Here is an 18,334-nt window from a genome sequence, read left to right on the forward strand (position 1 = left end):
GCTAAATTCACATTCTGTTTTTTCTAAAAACTGGTGTTTAGCCCGTGAAAAATCACGTGTCAAAGCAAAGTCAATGAAACTATCTCATTTGTTATTTACAGCTTGAAGATCTTATGTGTTTTTTAACATGACTTGGTTTTGACCAACAGACATGAGTGAATAAACCATAATAAAATTGTTCAATGCTAGCCTGCTTTTTCTGTTACATTTTTGGTATTTGTCATACCCTAGTTTTTGCAGTAGCTAAAGTTTGTTTTAATGAAAATCTATCATCCCTCAGTATTGAAATTCAAAAATACCTCAAATTCACATACAAAACTCTTCCAAATTCGTGCAACTCCATCACTGACTGATAAATTTTGTTAATCCAAGAAAGTTTTTGTCCTTGACACTTGTAAAAACATGTAGAAAACCGAGTTTCTTATGTTAAAATTAATTATATTTTATTAATAAACTAACAGAGTGAACCAGCATTGCACTCAAGCACTACAGGAAAAGTGTTTTTACACCCTTCTCTCCAATAACACCTGTATTTTTCTGACTGTTTCAAATGGTAGCTTATATTCCTGTGATCCTTCTGAATTTTTTTTGAAAACCAGGGTGTTCATAAATCAGCACAGAATTATAACTGCACCTATAATCACAGTTTTTAGACCTGTCTAAGTAAATTTCTTAACTTCGTGCTAACAACAGAGTAAGGGTGCAAGAAGAAATAGGATACCATAATTGGCAGAGTAATTAGTCCGTGTCATGTGAGTAGTCTGTGGCAAATCAATTTTCCACAGACTAACGACTAATTTGTGAATAATAAGTTGTTACAAACATGTATAAGTCAAGCGCTTAACATATATCTATATAATAATATGAAGGCTATGTCTGTCTGTACCGGACAAAGTGGATGTGTTCATTTTTCTTTGAAGTATCCAAGAAAAGTATGTCTTTTTTGTTAACTTTGTAGACATTAGGGCACGACAGCGATGTATTCAGACTGATGTCAATACAATAAATAAGATTAGTGAATTCATTGCTTACACTTTTAAGTTTGAGGTCAAATAACTTGGAAACTAGTCTTCGCAGCCATCAGCAAAACTTTTAAACCCTCATATCTCCTTAACCCTTGTCAAAAGCACATATCCTATACATTTTTGTCATGGATGTTTCAAGCTCTATAAAATAGAGGTAAGAGGTAAAAAAAATTCTAAAGCATATTTTTGAAAGTTGCTATGAGGTGTTTTTGGACCAGTGTAAAGCGATTTTTAAAAAAGGTAATTTCATGTTAGTTATACTTCCTGATTTTAATATAATAGTCCTTTTAAGGAAAAAACTTCAAGGGAAATAATTGAGTTTAGGCCAGATGAGTATTCAATGTGAAATTTCTGATCTATGGTGGTTAAAGAACACTGATATTAGGTTAAGCAACAAAAGTAACACAAATTTTCAAGAATTTTTATCAATTGGTGCAAATGCATCTGGATTATGGCCATTTTTTTATGGAAATTTGTCTGTTTGTGGATACAATTCAGTTCATTTTAGTGGAAAACACATTTAATTTAAAAGCCTGGTTAATAGTCAAAATTTTTGATAAAACCGCCACACTCTATTCTGCTATTTCAAGCCAAACATTTACAAAATGATCCAGATACTGAAAAATGTTTTTGTTATTGCCTCAGGCATACTACTAGCAGTGCAAGTTTTCAAATAGAGCTGTTTACATCTTACATTACATGGTTTTATCCCCTATTTGTTTTGTTCCTTGACAAGTAATCACCAATCATTGATTGGTGATTACTTATTATTTTATTTGTTGTTGTCACAGCACAGCAACGTGAACACTAACTATTTAAAGCAGAAATTAATTTTGTCTTAAATAATTCATTACGATAACTACCATGAACTCGTTTTTTTCTGTAAATGTTATTAGCAAAATGAACATTGAGAAGTTCTAATTCAAAAAATAAAGACAAGTTGCTTAAAAAGCCTGCCACCTTTGCTTTATATGGCATATTTTGGTTATTATTAGAATGGTTTGGAGATTACATCTAAACTCCTTGTGGAAGAAATATCGCCATTTTAAAATAAAGTTGCGTAAAAATTGTTAAAAATATATATATTTTAAAGCACACTGTTTGTTGTGCTCATTTTTATGGGCACTTCTTTTCTACAACTTTGGATTTCTTTGGTATCAGTAATTTTTTGTAGTTTTGTTAGTTTTTCGCCCTGTAAAATTATTCAGCTTGAGGTTAAATAAACAAAAATACATCTGTCAAAGCAGGGTGCACTTTTTTTATGGGCCACTTGAATAAAGTAGCCCAACCTGTGCTTGTTAGTAAGAGACAATTTTTTAATTTTTCAGCAGATAGTGTTTGATCCTTAAAATAGTTTTTTCTATACAAAGATGTGAAACAAATGAACAGTGCATTGGGTCTATAACAGTGTTGAACTTATAAGAATTACAATTATTTGAAGTTTCTGTAGTGAGACTTTCCGTGAAGAAATCATTAAATATTAAAATCAGATGCCAAATAATGATGTCTCTCAAAATCACAGACAGGCATCATTTTAGTCATCACTTTATAATTGTCTTCTATCATATTTATAACATAATACAACCAAAGAAAGTTATACGAGACAGGTATTTTTCCCCATCTTACAGCTCCACTCCTTTTTCAACTTCACTCCTCACTTTAATACGGTGGTGACAGGAAAGGTGATTTTAGGAAGTTGTCAGCACTGTAAACTTATAAATCTTATATTACTAACAAATTATTTATACGCTATATTTTTTTCTATAAACATTACTACGGTTAAGTATAACAAAATGTGTCCCTTGTAGTTGGTATTTTTCAACAATGGTTTCTGTGTTTGCTTCAGCAGGCGAATATGATGATTTTTCCAATAAATTACAATTAAATGTCAAATATTTTCGAAAATGTTCATAAGAGAAACAATATATCAACGGAGCAGCTAAAGAGTCAAGAAACGCTAGATATTTTGTCACAAAGCCAACGTAAAATTCAGCTTTCGACTGTGTATATCCATCTATGAAGCATGCTTTAGGACAAATATAAAACAAAGTATAATAAATCACTGAAGGTGACCAGAAAAATAAGTAAGCAACAGATAAAAAAATGGACACATTGGTCAATGTCTTGTTTTGTTCTGCTCCTTTCGTTAGAATAGCTTCACAATCCACTGCATGTATGTTACATAATGATTGTGCCCTTGTTCGAATTCGATGATCTAGCTGGCGAATTTTTCGTATTATAACTCGATATAATAAGACTATTATTATATATGGTATCAAGCAGTTTATAACCAACATCGACAAAGTCCAAACTTTTGACTGGATGTATGTACAGTTACTTTCATGTTTTAATATTGTGACTGTTGTGAAATTTTCACCTAGCTTGCTTGTATTAATTATTTGATATTGCTTGGTGGTATTTTGTTTCTGAAATGGCAATAAACAAAGAGATAATGTATATAACCACACAGATAAGATGGTCACTAATGCTCTTTTTCTTGTGACAATACTTTTGTATCTCAATGCATAAAATGTTGCGATAAAGCGATCCACACCAATTATCAAGACCCCCAATGTTGACAAATAAAACGTCAGCATATACATAAATCGAAATCCATCACAGAACAGTCGACTCCACATTTTATCAGAGATGTCGCCTTTCTTACCAGCATAAAAGGGAAAGACAACCAGACCTTGAAACAACTGGGCTATTAATAAATTTAGAATGAAAAATGTTGAAGGTCTTTTCATTAACGTTCGTGATTTATATATTATTATAATGCACGCTCCATTTACAAAAGTGGCGGCCACTGCTAATAAGCATAGCAGTATGATTATGACCGTTATGTGCACCATGATGGTTTTTTCTTTGAATACACAAACACTGCGAAATGTGAAACTGTCATTACCTTTACTAAGGTCTTGTTTGAAAGCTCAGTTTGTATTTTGATAACAAAGTATTTTAAAGTAGTTGTCGATAACATGAATAGTTCACAGCTGGATTTGATTCATTTTTAATCAACTTTGCCAAGATGTGGCTGCTATCAATTTAGTTAAGATTAAACAACTGTCAAATTAGGTAAAGAAGAAGTCTTTGTTCTTGTTTATTTTTCTTAATCTATGAACTGTAATGTAAACATTAGTATTTCCGTAATCATTGTTGGTTTGTTTATAAAGATGCCACACTACATTTACATAGTATTTGAATGTGTGTATCCTATGACACTCTCGCTTAACATTTGTTATTTGTTCCTCTTTTGTGCCTTCAAGTCTTACAGTATAGTTTACTCCATCTTGTATACATTGTATTTGGAACTTTGCCAACTTACATCTAGAAAGGCTTCAGTATACCTGTCAAAATTACTAAAAAAATTATTTTTAAAAACTGGTACTTACATTTTTTGAGTTTTAATCTATGGGTTAAATAAAAATAATTTAAAAAATTGTGCCACAAACAGAGATGAAAATAAGAGATGAAAAACCTATATTTATCTTTCCCTGAGTTATAATAGATACATATCTCATGTGATCTTTGTTTGTTGTATACCTTATTTTTGCCCTTCCTTTTTTACACTTAAGAACACATAATCATTCCATTTTTTTTATGTCTAGTTCATTTTTATCTCATTTGGAGGTTAAACGAGTCTAATAAATTTAAAAGGAATATGTTCGTTTTTGGCACCCTATTATAGCTACAAGAAGTTCGAAACAAGTTTAAAATTTCATGCTGTAATTAAACAAAATTGGAGAATTTTAATATTTACAACAATCAATCAATAATGTCAACATTTTCAAAATTTTGCTGAAGTCAGCTGAACATGAAATAGAAGCTGCAATCTTTGTAAATGAGTAGTAACCTTTAAAGAATAAGGCAGTAGTTCAGAATTTCCAGGGGTGACTGATCCCCCCTCCCCACCCTTTTACTGGGTTACTCAGCACTAAACCTTAGAAAGAAAACATCATTGCATTGACTTTTTAGACATGACACCTGTTATTACAAATGGTTTAACGAAGAGTGACCACTAATTAAAATTGATGCTTTTAAATTTGCATTTTCCAACAAAGCCATTTATTTAAGGACAATCATTAAAGGATAAGGAGGAGGCTTAATAACTGCATATGATACTTTCACTGTTACCTTGAGTAAACAAAATTAAAATACAATCTTCAATTAGCCTAAAATATCGTCAGGTAGTAATTTGTAAAAACCTTGTCATGGACAACATGAAAACCATCACTTTAGGGAAATTTTGTTGTGACTCTAATTCATAGTACATTTTTGCAAGCTCTGCTTTGATTAATTGTTTAATGAATAGAATCGGTATTAAGGTTGACAAACAAGTTTTATAACAAAACATCGAATCCTTTGATAATAATAAGCATTTTTTAGATGCAAATATAACTGAAAAATCACATGCTCTAACTGCTAAGGACTTTGTTGACTAAATTATGTTTTAATTATTTATATACTTAAAATGTTTTTTCTCGCAATTATATTGTCACTCTTCCAACTACATTTTCTTTTTTTTTTGCAATCTATCTACACTTTACCTTCTTTTTGCAAATTTTTGATGAAGACATTCTTTGTTATGTTTAAAATCACTGTCTCTTACTCAGCAATGTGTGATTCTGTCAACAACTCTCTTTGTTCTTTATTTCGCCCGGTTTTTTGTCTCATTATTTTTCGAAACTCTTCATGATGTAAGCAATAGATCAATGGTGCTGCAAGTGCATCTAGAAACGCAAGATATTTTGTAAGAAAGCCAACATATGGTTCTTCTGGAGAGGTCTTGTAGTTTTTTGAAAAGCAAGTATTTGGACAGACACTCCACAGGATGTAGTAAATGACAGATGGTGACCAAAAAAAGAAATAAGAAATTGATAAAAACATAGCCAGATATGTGAGTTTTTTGTTTTTGCGTACTTCGACATCTTCACATTTTTTGTTAGTTTTTTTACTTAGTACTCTTTTTTCTTCCACCCTTGTTTGATTTTCAACTGAGTATGAACTGCTCGTAGTAGCTGATCTTGACCGCCCCTCAATTTTTCGTATTTGATAAAGGATCATTTGATAAAACAAAACTACAAAAACATATGGAACCACACAATTACACGCAAGCATTAAGGTTGTCCAAAGTGATGATTGTTGATACCGACATTTTGCGTGGACTTTGGAAAAGACAGTAGTGTTTCTGGTGTCTGATGAGGCATTGTAAGCGGAGACTGATTGCTTTATTATATATTCCTCAGAGTTAAATGGAATTAAACACAGGGATAAGACATATGCCCAACATAGCGCAATGATACCTATCACTCTATTCTTTGTGACAATTTCTCTATACCGCATCACAAACCATGTGGCCAAGAAACGGTCAACACTGATAAGTAAAACATTCCAGATGGCGGCATAAAATGTAACCATGTAGGAGAAACGAAAGCCATCGCAAATAATTTGATTTTGTTTAAATGATTCAAATTTTTCTTTTTTTGCAGCATAAAAAGGAAAAACCACCAAGCCTTGCAGGAAGTGAACAATTAATAAATTTACAATTAGATACATTGAAGGTCTCTGCAACAGTTTTTTTGATGTCACAATTACAAAGATGCATACTGCATTTAAAAACGTTGCCAGTATTGCCAGCAGACTCACAAGTGTTATAGTTGCTGTCTTGAATGATGTTTTATCTTCCATTGTTGATCATTAGAGTTGTTACCTAAAAAAAAATTTTGATAGCTAAATAGAATTATGATGTGATCTAACTATGAGGTTATATAAAAAAATTATAAGCATTATTGCATGGATCACTCTTTTTTTTTCTCTCGCCTCGAATAAAATGTAAACATAGAAATAATCATTCAAAATCCCAACTAAAAATATTTAAATCATGTAGCATAGCTAGATTTTTTATCTATTTTGTAACATTGTGCTTTTAATATTCATTGTTACACAGCATTGTTATTTTAACTAGTTACATGCTAATTTTATTTGGACATAACATTTCTCTCGAATTTTCATTTAAACTTTCCTTCTCATTTTTTAATACAACTTATTTTAACAGGTGCAAACTAGAGCTTAAATAATTAATGAAAAAAAGCACAGGAGTTCATTTGCTTGTACAAAAAATGTCACAGGCGCATTTTATAAGTAGAGCTTGAATAATTAATGAAAAAAGCACAATTGTTCATTTGCTTGTACAAAAAGGAAAATATGCCACTTGTTTATAAATAAGTCATGATTTTTAAAAGCTAATATATTGTTTCTATATTGAACTTTGTTTTTGTTAAAAGTTATTCAAAGTAGCAATTATATTTCCCATGAGTCTTTTTAGTCAGTCCATAAAAATTTATTTTTGTATGTAATTACATGTTCTAATTACCACCATCCTCTTCATTCATAGATCATAATATTATGTTAACATTATGTTTCGTTGGCTACAAACCTTTTACAGTGGTTGAAATAAAAATTATTAAAATATATACTCAAATGGCTATTCCAGACCCAAATACCTATTCCCTTTTATATCAACTTTCCAAAAAAATTATAACTTCTACTATTGTCTTAGAAATCAAATTACTGCAAGATACTATGTAATAAGCCTGAAATACAGTTATACCAGAATGTTTATAACAAGCTATAATTTTTTTTTTATTTGAACCTTAAATCTCTCTGTCATAGTAGGTTCTAAATATAACAAGAATAGCAACAAAAATATAAATGTCATGCAACTACCGTGTTCCTTTATGTAAATGAGAATTATTGTGTGATTTCATGTTTGTTGTTGTTGTGACTTCCAATAAGATTTCTATACTTATCTCCATGGACATTGTGAAGATGTCATTTATATTTAGCATCTCAAATTAACGAATTAGTGACAAATTGATATTGTTATGTCTTGTATTCTATCTTTATTATTTTTTAATTTAGCAGTTTTGATAAGGAAGAGATATAAAAATCCCTTAATTAGTTGTATTATTAGATTCTATTAGCTTTCTTTGAATTGTAAACAAGAAAGTTTGAAACAGGAAACGGCTAACTATGTTACATGTCAGAAAAAACACTCCACCTCTAAATTTTCTTCTTTTCTTAAAAACCTTTCAAATTTTAAAATATAAAATATTGTACTACTTTGTTGCAAATCTGCTTTAAAATATATCTTACCTATATTTTGTGCAAAATTACAGCTACGCTTGGTTAGATGAAACTTTACTTCAATGCTTGCTCATGTGAAATTAGCCTTTAAACTACTTTTGCTTTTCGTTGTGGTATTTGTATTATAAGAGCTTCTTGCCACAAACATTCCAAATTTTTGTTGTATTTTTTTGTATTTTGGAATTGCAAGTACCTTGGTTTATAATTACTACTACTTAACATTGTAATACTACCACGATTTGATATTTATTATTTTTAAGTAACCATTATTTTTTCAGATAATTTCTCTTGGTCCATATATCACTTTAAGATGAAATTTCATTTTTGTTCTTCAGCTGTTTCTTTTTTTAAAAAAACTTTTACTATTTCTAATCTTTGCTCAATATAGTTGTTAAAACTTTTACGTCATTAGTTAGGAAAAAGAAAAAATTCTATTTTGAGTTGGTTTGTTTACATATTGTCTCACAATCAAGTGTGTGGTTGTTTGGGTTGAGGTTCTGTTTTGTGTGCTATCTCATGCGCTTGTGTCATGCTGGCACTCCTCATTGACATAGTGTAGTAGGAATGTAGTAGGCTTTCTTCAATCTGCGCTTTTTGTTATACTTTGAGCAAAGTTAAGTGATACACAATTTTAAAATTTATATTATATTACCCATATACGTCTGTGTGTCACACCAAATGGTAACCACAGTAGCGAGACCCAGAATGCGGTAAATAAAGGATGGGCAAACCCATGCATTTATTATGGAAACACGAAATGCAACATATAAAAGACTGACGAACCCATGGATTTATCACTGACTATTTAATCATAATGATTATTAATGAGATTTCTATGATGTTGCATTTTTTTATTGTCTGAAAATGCGGTAAAAAATGATTTTTTCTTCACAAAAAGAATGTTATTGACTATAACTTTAAATTTTTTGGAATCGACTACAAACTTACCTTCTTGTTTGGAATTTATTAGTCAACAGCTTATGTAACTTTTAATAGTGTTTTTTTACTATTGTGATTGTTTTTACTCTGAAGGCTTAAGCTAATCTATCTTTGTTTATCTTTTATGTAGCTTAAATCTTGAAATTTGGCTGAAAGAATTTTGGTTTTAATTAGAAAACCACTCTAAATGAGCAAGCAAACACGTGAAATTTGATCTTATTAGGTAGATGGTCAACAATCAAGAAATAAGCAACAACTGAGCCGAGCCTGTAAATTACCGAAGCAGCATTGAGCCTTAGATAAAATTTTGTGTTGTTTAAGTTTGGTTTCCATTAAAATGTGTACTTGTTGTGCGATAGTAACACAGTTGCAACTGAAAAAAATCGATCACTGCAACATTTGTTGTACAATTTATGTTTCTAATAAAGTTATGCTTGACATTTTTTATGTTCATAAAAACCGACTAACCAAAAAAAAAAGTGTATTTAACTTATAAATGCTTTATTTGTTTTTGGTGTTATCTTTTACTCCAAACATTTATAGAGTTAATCCAATTCATCCTTGTTTGGCTGTGGATTGGAATTTGCTATTATAAACATTCACTGCTAGGAATGATAAACAACATTTAACCTGTCTTAACTTTTATGGAATTCTATTCCAAAGAACATTACTTACTTTACGCTATAAAGATTTCTATATTTAAACTTATAAAATTGATGATTTTCAGCAAATCCATAAAAAATATTCAAAAACTTTTATATCGCCCAGGTGATGTCCAACACCTTATCACAACGCGCACAATAACACAATAAAAAAGTTTAACATAATTTAAAATAGTTGTGTTTTGAGTTTATCTATCTTCATTTTTTTTTGTATGTCAGCATCAAATTCCAAAAAAATCCATTTGAAATTTTATGGATTTGATCTAAAAAGCTATTTTGCTATTCGTCCAAGGTTTAGGAAACCTTGGAGAAAAAAGAACATCACTCTAAATCAATGTACATGGCGGACGAAAAAACACAAAATCAGTTTGTGTTCATTTTGTTAGAAAAAACTCAAATACAGAAAAGTTATGTCATTTATATCAGTTAATGTCCATACTTGCACGTTTGTTGAAATAAATGAGATGTTTAATGTTTTTACGTGCTTCTGATATCAGCTTTCTAAAATCTTTATGGTAAAAGCAATATATTAATGGTGCTGCCACCGAATCTGAAAAAGCTAAGTATTTAACAATAAAACCAACAGTTTGTTCTGTAATCGAACCTTCATATTCTGTATTGAAGCAACCTTTGCAAAAACTTTGAAGAAGATAATAGATCACAGACGGTGACCAGAACAAAATATACACTACTGACAATATGCAGGAGAGTCTTGTGATCAAATGATGTTTTCGTACTTCTTCATTGATTATAATTGTTTTGTTATAATCTATGCTGCGAGTATGACAGTGTTGCGTGTTGTTTTTAATTAACTTCACTCGGTAAATTATTAGTTTATAACACGCCACTATAAGTAGGTACGGTAATGTGCAATTGATAAGCAACATAAAGCTTGTCCATAACTCGCTCTGTTTGTAGGTACAACTACGATATGAGTTATTTTGTGTTGTGCTGTTCATGTATCTATTGTTTATTGTCTCTGTAAAGAACGGCAGTATGCATAGGCTTGCGACATATATCCACAAAAGCCCAATACAACATAAAACATTTCTCTTTGAAGCTATATGCTTGTATTTAAGGACACACCATGTTGCTAACAGTCGATCCATCCCAATACATAGAACGTTCAACACTGCAGTATAATAGGTAACCATGTATGTGAAACGATACCCGTTACAAAATATCAGTTTCCATTCCACAGAACCAATGTTCAACACTTTACCAACGTAAAGGGGGAAGACAACGGTTCCTTGTAGTAGGTGTATTATCAGAAGGCTAAGTAGCAACAACATGGATGGACGGTCCCGTGTACTTTTTGTGCTATATAGCACGAAAATACATACTGAATTTAAACCAACTGCTAATATTATTAACAAGCATAGCAAGTTAACTTTGATCATTTTGAACATGAAGTCTTCCATGATAGATTGTCTATTGTGTAACTTCCATGCAGGTCAAATTAGATTTTTTTCAATACTCATAATGGTTGTCTTGCTGATGTTTAATATACCTACGATACAACAGTATCTTTATTCTCTGAAAAACAACCAGTCTTATGTTTGCTTATTTGCTACTAAAAATAGAATGTTTATTTTAAGATGCATATGCGCTATTTACTGTTAGTCTGTTTGTGTGTTAGTTTGTGTGTTAATCGTATGACATATTTTCCTTGTTTGGGTATCTTAATAATGATGTAATCTTGCTAGGTTCATTTTCCTTTGTGTAATTTAAAAAAAGGTTGCAATTGGAGTTTCGGTTTACAGAAAAAATGCATTCTTTGTGACGTTTGTAAATTTTGTCCAAATATTGACTGTTTATCATACAAGCTCTGTTTGATATGTGGTTGACAATAAACAAATCATGAAGTTGTTACTTTAATTTAATTAAAAAAAACAATGATAATAAATTGATTGTAATTCGTTGGTAATGTTTTGAAAATGTTGTTTACAAAATGTTAGGTCTGTGTCACATGTTGTCTTCCCTACAGAACTCCCTCTTTCCTTTTTTTATGGATAAACAAGAAATTTCAGAAAATTTTACAAATTTCTAACAAAATATTATTTAATTTTTCTTGAACAAAAAATACTGAAAGTAACCAAGTGTGAGAAAGAGGTTTTACCTTTAGCAGCGTTACAACATTATTATGTCAATTTAATCAAATAGAGAGTTGTATTGTTATTTACAACATTAATATGTCTGTAAGCCAAAAACTGTGTCATAAGTTGCGATGTGAACTCCTGGCCTTGTTTTTGTTTATGTCGAAACATAACTCTTGATTTAATATATTTTCTTATCTTTTTTTATCTTTTCTTATATATTATTATATTTTCTTATCTTTTCCTATCTTTTCCTATCTTTTTTACAATTTCCTATATTTTTTTATATTTTCTCATATTTTTTTTACATTTTCTTATATTTTCTTATACTTTCTTATATTTACTTAAAATTTCTTCTATTTTCTTCTATTTCCTTTTAATTCCTTTTATTTTCTTCTATTTCCTTATACTTTTTTATATTTTCTTTTACTTTTTCATATGTTTTTATATTTTCTTGTATTTTCATATATTTTCATATATTTTCATATAATTTCTTAAATTTTCTTATATTTTCTTATATTTTCATATATTTTCTTAATTTTTTCTTTTTTGAGGCACAAAAGTAAACTTTTGCTGAAATTTCTTTTTTAAAGCTTCACTAACCTTCATAGCACCTCGAAAAGGGACGTTTTTTATTAATTTTTAATTATTATTTAGATGAACCAAGAACTTCTACGCCTAAAACATCAGCAGTTGAGTCAAAGACAGAAAATAACACAGATAATTTTTTCGATTCGTTTCTTACGGATAATAAAAACAAAGCAAAGATATCAGACATAAATTCTACACCATCTCAAAAGCAAAGTAATCAAGAAGAAGCAGTGCTTGTGCAGAAGGTAGATGTGGCAGATGGCAAAGTTCCAAGAAGAACGAAATTAAAAGACAGACCACGAAAAAAACTAGGTTTTAAATCTAAAGATACTAAAATATCTTCTAAGGAAGAGAAACAGGACAACAGCACAGATGGTGATGCAAATGATTCAAGTTTAGTAGACAATGTGATTTCACCGTGTAATGAAAACGCTGAGCAATTACAAAAAGTCTCTGTGAATTATAAAAATATAAATAATGATGAAGATATTGATGTAGGTGATAACTTAAACTTAAAATCAAGAGACTTGCAAATAAACGAACAAAAAGAGAATTTACCAGTAACGGGTACTACTTCAACTTTTGAAGAAAACTACACACATGCATTGGAAGATATTAAAAAAACTGATCTTACACTTTATAAGAGCTGTGTGGATGATACGACAAGTGATGTCGTTGAAGATATATTAGCTGATGAAAACTTAGATAAAAATAAAATAGATGAAACTGAGAGTAAGAAAAAAGAAGCTGAGGAACAATTGGTTTTGAACAATGATACAGAAAAACATGTTGAAGCAAATGGATTTATTGAGCATGAACAAGAACAAGAAAATGATGATTCACCGTCCATGGAAATCTGCAATAGTAAACTTGAAGGTCTTGATGTTTCTGATGACAAAATATTGTGTTTACAAAAGGTAATATCAAGTAGACTGCACACTATCCTAAACATGTATGAATAATACAAGATCTTAGGATATGATATGCTAAATTACAAACTTAATTTCTAATTCCGATTTTCAAATTTCTAATGGGATGTCTATGGCATCTTTACATCTCCATGCTGCCATGACACAATGTTGTACAAGAATTATTTGCTCTTTTCTATTGATATTACAAATTTGACATATTTTAGGAGGTTGAGAATCTGAAGAGTATCATTGATGCTCGTGAGAGAAAAATGGTGGAATTGAGTAAAGAGAATATTAGCTTGCAGGAATCTGCTTCTATTTATAAGAAGTAAGTTGTATTTGTAAATGGTCAAACCTAAATGTATTAAAGGTAAAAATCACAAAGTAAAAATTTAATTTTGTAGATTTTGATATTATTAGGGAATTCGAAGACATTGTTGTCCCTTTTATTTTTATGTTCTGCACAACGTTTTTTAGTGAAAAATTTTTTTTGGCAAATTTAGATAGTCAACCTAACCTACCTGTACTTCTGTTGACTATCAAAAAAATCGCGAAAAATTGTACATAAAAAATTAAGTACTCATTAGCGAATTATTACGATTTTTTGAACTTTTTGTGTTTTTTTAAATTCCTTAGACATTAATCAATATTTAACATTTGGACTAATTTTTTAAGTTAGGGTTTAGAAAGTTGAACTGATGGAAATACTGAATCTGCATAATTTCTGTAACTTTTGTATTTCATTGAAATTTACTAGTGATCTATAGATAGGATTATGTATGTTATTTTTAAAGAAACTTACACATGTTGCTATAATATTGTTAAAATGTTACTTTCAAGTCAACTTGACCAATTGGAAAATACAACGTCACAGGATGACTCCGAGATGAATGAACTTCGAGAAGAATTTACAAAAAGAATTGGAGAATCGGACAAGAAACTGCAAGCAGCTGTCAAGGTAGTTTTCTTCTAATTATTCTCAACTCCAGGGTTAGTTTCCGTGAATTTTTTCTGTTAAAATTTTTTCATGACTACCTCCTGTTACTACTAACAATGTCAGGCTACAATAATAAGTTTTTTAGCCTTTGTAATGACTGATTAATATCAGATAACCAACAGTTTTCTGCTTCGTTTACTCGCTTGACCAATACCAGTTGCTTCAGATTTTTCACTCACTTGACACGACTTGTTCTTATTGCCAACCTTTTTTAAAAGTCGAGTCTAATCCTTTTATTGGTCTTAAAACAAAGATTGAGCGAAATTAATTACTAATAATTGTTACTAAATATAGTTTGTTTATATATAGGATCGTGATTATTATAAAAACAAGTTAATAGAAACAGAGGAAAGATTAACACAAAGGTATATGCGTATTCATGTTGGTGGATCATTTATTTGCTTGTTTTTCCATGCCTCCTTGTAAGCAGAACCTTTGGAGATTGCTAGTACAGTACCCTGCCGGCAACATCACTGGAAAGATCAGCGGTAAAGGCGCTTTTCCCCGGTTGGATTGAAATATGAAACTGTTCTGTACATTAAATGAGAAACTGCCTATGTGGTCCCTCCTGGAAACAATAGACGAGTATATTCTTCAAGCTTTTTGAATTTTGTAGTATTTAATAACCTGTGGTATGCTTCTATGTTTTGGGCAGTTGGCAGTGGTTTGTTCAAATCAAAAGAATCAATATTTTAGCATTGTATGAAGCCCTACCACTGTAAAAATCAAAGCACCCGAAAGAAATTTTGACATTTTTACCCCCTAGATTCTTCCCCATATTAACCATTACAACAAAATCCCTCAGGCTGTTACGACGCTGTGTTATACTCATACTAACTATTCGTTTTTGTAGGTATTTTTATAATTTTGATATTATAACTTTCTACTATTTTTCAGTGCTAACGAGCAGGTATCTGCATTAAGTCAGTCACTTATCGAGAAAGAAGACACAATCAAAGGCTTGTTGGACGAAGGTAAATTACTCTAGATTTTGCGATCTTTTTTGATAGGTAATAACTATAGGCATTTTTTCGGCATAATTTTGTGACAAATAAACACTTGTAGAATCTCCTATACCAATAAAAGAAGAAAAAAATTATATTTTTTTTTTCATTGAGACTTCACAAGAACTAATGCACTAATCATTTTTTGTGTTTTTTTTCAGGAGAAGCATTATCGAAAAAAGAACTAGACGCGAACAATCGAATAAAAAAATTACGTGTGAAATTAAAAGATATCACAAAGAAGAATGAGACTTATTTGTATGTTTGTAACATTTTTTTCACAACAATCTGATAGCCAGGTGGAAGACTTCCCTTCCAAAGTGAGAGGTCATAGTTACCCATTCGAGTCATTTCTAATCTTAGAACAGTGTAAGGGTTGCCACACCTTTTTAAGTCTAATTTTTTCAAATTTTTTCTCACATTTCCTATTAAAATGAAGAAGAAAGGATGAAACGATGTTGGACTTCTAATATAAAGCTTAAAAAGTTGGTTAAAAAATCTTTTAATTTTTTTTTTATTCAAACTTTATCAATGCATAGATAATATAAAGTTGATTTGATTAACCAAAATGACACTCGTTTGCTCGTCCCAGGCTTCTTAATTTTTTGCTGACGACCCCATGATTTTGGATCTGCATCATCTGTTTCGCATCACCCTAATATCAGGGTACCTGAATGAGTTGCAATTTTTTATTATTATTATTATTTCGCCCGTAACTGTGTTATCTTTATTCAGGGAAAGCATCCAAGAAAAAGAAAAGGAAATAGATACATTGAAAGAAATAAACAGAGAAAAAGAAGTGAATGAAAAGAAAATCGAGGGTACAATTTCTGTTGTTATTTTCGTTTTTCTTATTTTTGCTAAATCTTATTGATGTAAATGAACATTTCTCTATAATATACTATTTCAAAATACAGGAAAACTTAAGTTAGATGTCATTCTCTGTAAATTTATATTAGAACCCTCTTTTTATTTCTTCTCATGGGATTTTATTTTTGTTTTTAGCTGAGCTACAGAAATTAGAAGGAATTACAGATTCACAAGAAGATGAAATTTCCGTGTTAAAAGAAAAATTAGATGATACTGAAGAAAAATACAACGCTATGGAAGCAACGATGCAAAATGCTTACGCGTGAGTACTAAACTGGAATTTCGCGGGTGCAAGTTTTTTGCTCTTTCCTAGTGGTGTCAAATTTTGCAGGTTGTAGTTTTTTAAACGAAATTCCCAATATTGAGTATGAGTAAGCTGTCTTTGTATTCAAATCTTACCAACAAAATTTAATTATCAAGGAATTCAAAAAATAGATAACTGGAAATCGTGGATTTTAAGTTCTACCACGATTTCTCTCTCCTCCTTTTTTCCTGTAACATCTTCTTAGATATGCCGTTTTATTTTTAACACTCGGAAAATTGCATGAATAGGCTAAAGTGCCTGTGTATAATTGATTAATAATAAAAACTATTTTAGGTCGGTTATGTATGCCTCTTGAGCTATTTTGATACGAGTCATTATTTTTATTATTACTTTTGCTGAGCGTACGAAATACATACTGTAGTCTATTCGCCATTTTAAGGTTTGCATGTCTGAACACATGTCTTTCGTCACTGACTGGTAACAAAGTTAAGGTTTTGCAACCTATTGCTCTTAATTTGGACTCTCCTTCATGCTCTCCACCATCCTTTGTGAACTTTAAAATTCTAACGCGTGAGTCTAATAGTTTTAAAGTCACGCTGAAGGAGAGTTTGCTCATTGAGCGAGACCGACCATTCCTAAATAGGTCGGTTAGGTATGCTTCTTGAGCTATTTTTATACGAGTCATTAATTTTATTATTACTTTTTATTTTATAACGTGATGATTTTGTTAAAATATTGATTGTGTAATCATGCTCGCATAAAGCGGGCAAAAGCTAACATAAACTTGTCACAAAAAGAGTCTTTTTTACCCGGATACTGTCGCACTTATGCTGACTTAGTGACTTATAAACTGGATATTTTTATATAAACTAGTTATCAATTTCAACTCCCAAAAATTCTCTGTTCTTTAATAATCTTTGAAAAACCACTAAATAAGAAATTTGTTTCTTTATTTAGTGAAATCAACAAACTAAATCTTGAGAAAGCTCAAAAAGATTCAGAAGTGCAGGTATATTTTGTAAATTTATCGTGGTTGCTCGATTTTGCCAAAACTGTGAAAACCAGAAATGTTTGAAATGGTCGCGTAATTTCGTTTTTCGTGACAACTGCGTCCTTGCTCTATGGATAGCAACTTCGTCCCTCATCATAAGAAAGCATGTTGATCTCCATTCAAAGACAACTTCGTCTTTCGTCTTTGAAAGCATTAGAATTTCCATGCTTCGAGTTTCTTTGCCATTTTTTTTAGGAAGCATCAGTAGCAGTTCAAGCGAAGGAAGAACTCGAACAAAAACTCAAAGAACTCGAGAAAAAAACCAAGTATGGGAATGAAGAACTTGTAGCACAGGTGGGGAACATTTTTGTTTTATTTTTTATGGAGGTAGGAAGCATGTCAGTAGAAAGCGCGTACCGTGAATAACATATTAAGCGCCCCGTGCCCAATAAGCACCCCGTGCCCAATAACCGCCCCTGTCAAATAAGCGCCCCGGGATGACGGAAATATTTGTAAATAAGCACCCCTTCTCTAATAAGCGCCTTCCCCGCGCTTATTCGGATCGGCACAAAAAGCAACGATTTTTGCTATGACTATGAATTCCTTACAATGGACGAAGACAACGACGATGAAGATGAAGTTGAAAATATTAAAATTTCATAAAAAATAGATATTTCCTCTTATATTTCTTTATTTTTTGTTTGTTTTTCTATTTTTTATTTATAAAAGTTATAAAGTTTAAAACAATTTTCTTTTCTGAAAAAAAATTAATAAGCGCCCTGCTGAATTAACCGTTCTTGCCCAATAAGCGCCCCTATCAATATGAAATTTCAA

General features: G+C 30.9%; 3 protein-coding genes across 3 annotated transcripts in view; 1 reads left to right on the forward strand and 2 right to left on the reverse strand.

Annotated features, from left to right (window-relative positions):
• The window catches only part of LOC130649564 (TATA element modulatory factor-like), a 34,323-nt gene that overhangs the window by 10,348 nt on the left and 5,641 nt on the right, over positions 1-18,334 (forward strand). The window contains exons 2-11 of the mRNA XM_057455860.1: positions 12,529-13,379; positions 13,598-13,701; positions 14,214-14,331; positions 14,680-14,735; positions 15,268-15,344; positions 15,536-15,632; positions 16,110-16,195; positions 16,380-16,506; positions 17,467-17,518; positions 17,756-17,854. Coding sequence (XP_057311843.1) covers positions 12,529-13,379; positions 13,598-13,701; positions 14,214-14,331; positions 14,680-14,735; positions 15,268-15,344; positions 15,536-15,632; positions 16,110-16,195; positions 16,380-16,506; positions 17,467-17,518; positions 17,756-17,854 — 1,667 coding nt within the window. The remainder of the gene's footprint in view (positions 1-12,528; positions 13,380-13,597; positions 13,702-14,213; positions 14,332-14,679; positions 14,736-15,267; positions 15,345-15,535; positions 15,633-16,109; positions 16,196-16,379; positions 16,507-17,466; positions 17,519-17,755; positions 17,855-18,334) is intronic.
• LOC130649566 (beta-2 adrenergic receptor-like) lies at positions 2,734-4,433 on the reverse strand. The gene has a single exon (XM_057455862.1). It carries the CDS (start codon positions 3,878-3,880, stop codon positions 2,768-2,770), a length of 1,113 nt encoding a protein of 370 aa, XP_057311845.1. The 5' UTR covers positions 3,881-4,433; the 3' UTR covers positions 2,734-2,767.
• On the reverse strand, positions 5,145-8,869 carry LOC130649567 (dopamine receptor 4-like). Its single transcript, XM_057455863.1, has 2 exons — positions 8,184-8,869; positions 5,145-6,738 (listed from the first exon to the last, which is right to left on the reverse strand). The coding sequence occupies exon 2, from the start codon at positions 6,714-6,716 to the stop codon at positions 5,634-5,636; it is 1,083 nt and encodes a 360-aa protein (XP_057311846.1). The 5' UTR covers positions 6,717-6,738; positions 8,184-8,869; the 3' UTR covers positions 5,145-5,633.

The sequence above is a fragment of the Hydractinia symbiolongicarpus genome, chromosome 7 (assembly GCF_029227915.1).
Source record: "Hydractinia symbiolongicarpus strain clone_291-10 chromosome 7, HSymV2.1, whole genome shotgun sequence".
NCBI lineage: Eukaryota > Metazoa > Cnidaria > Hydrozoa > Anthoathecata > Hydractiniidae > Hydractinia > Hydractinia symbiolongicarpus.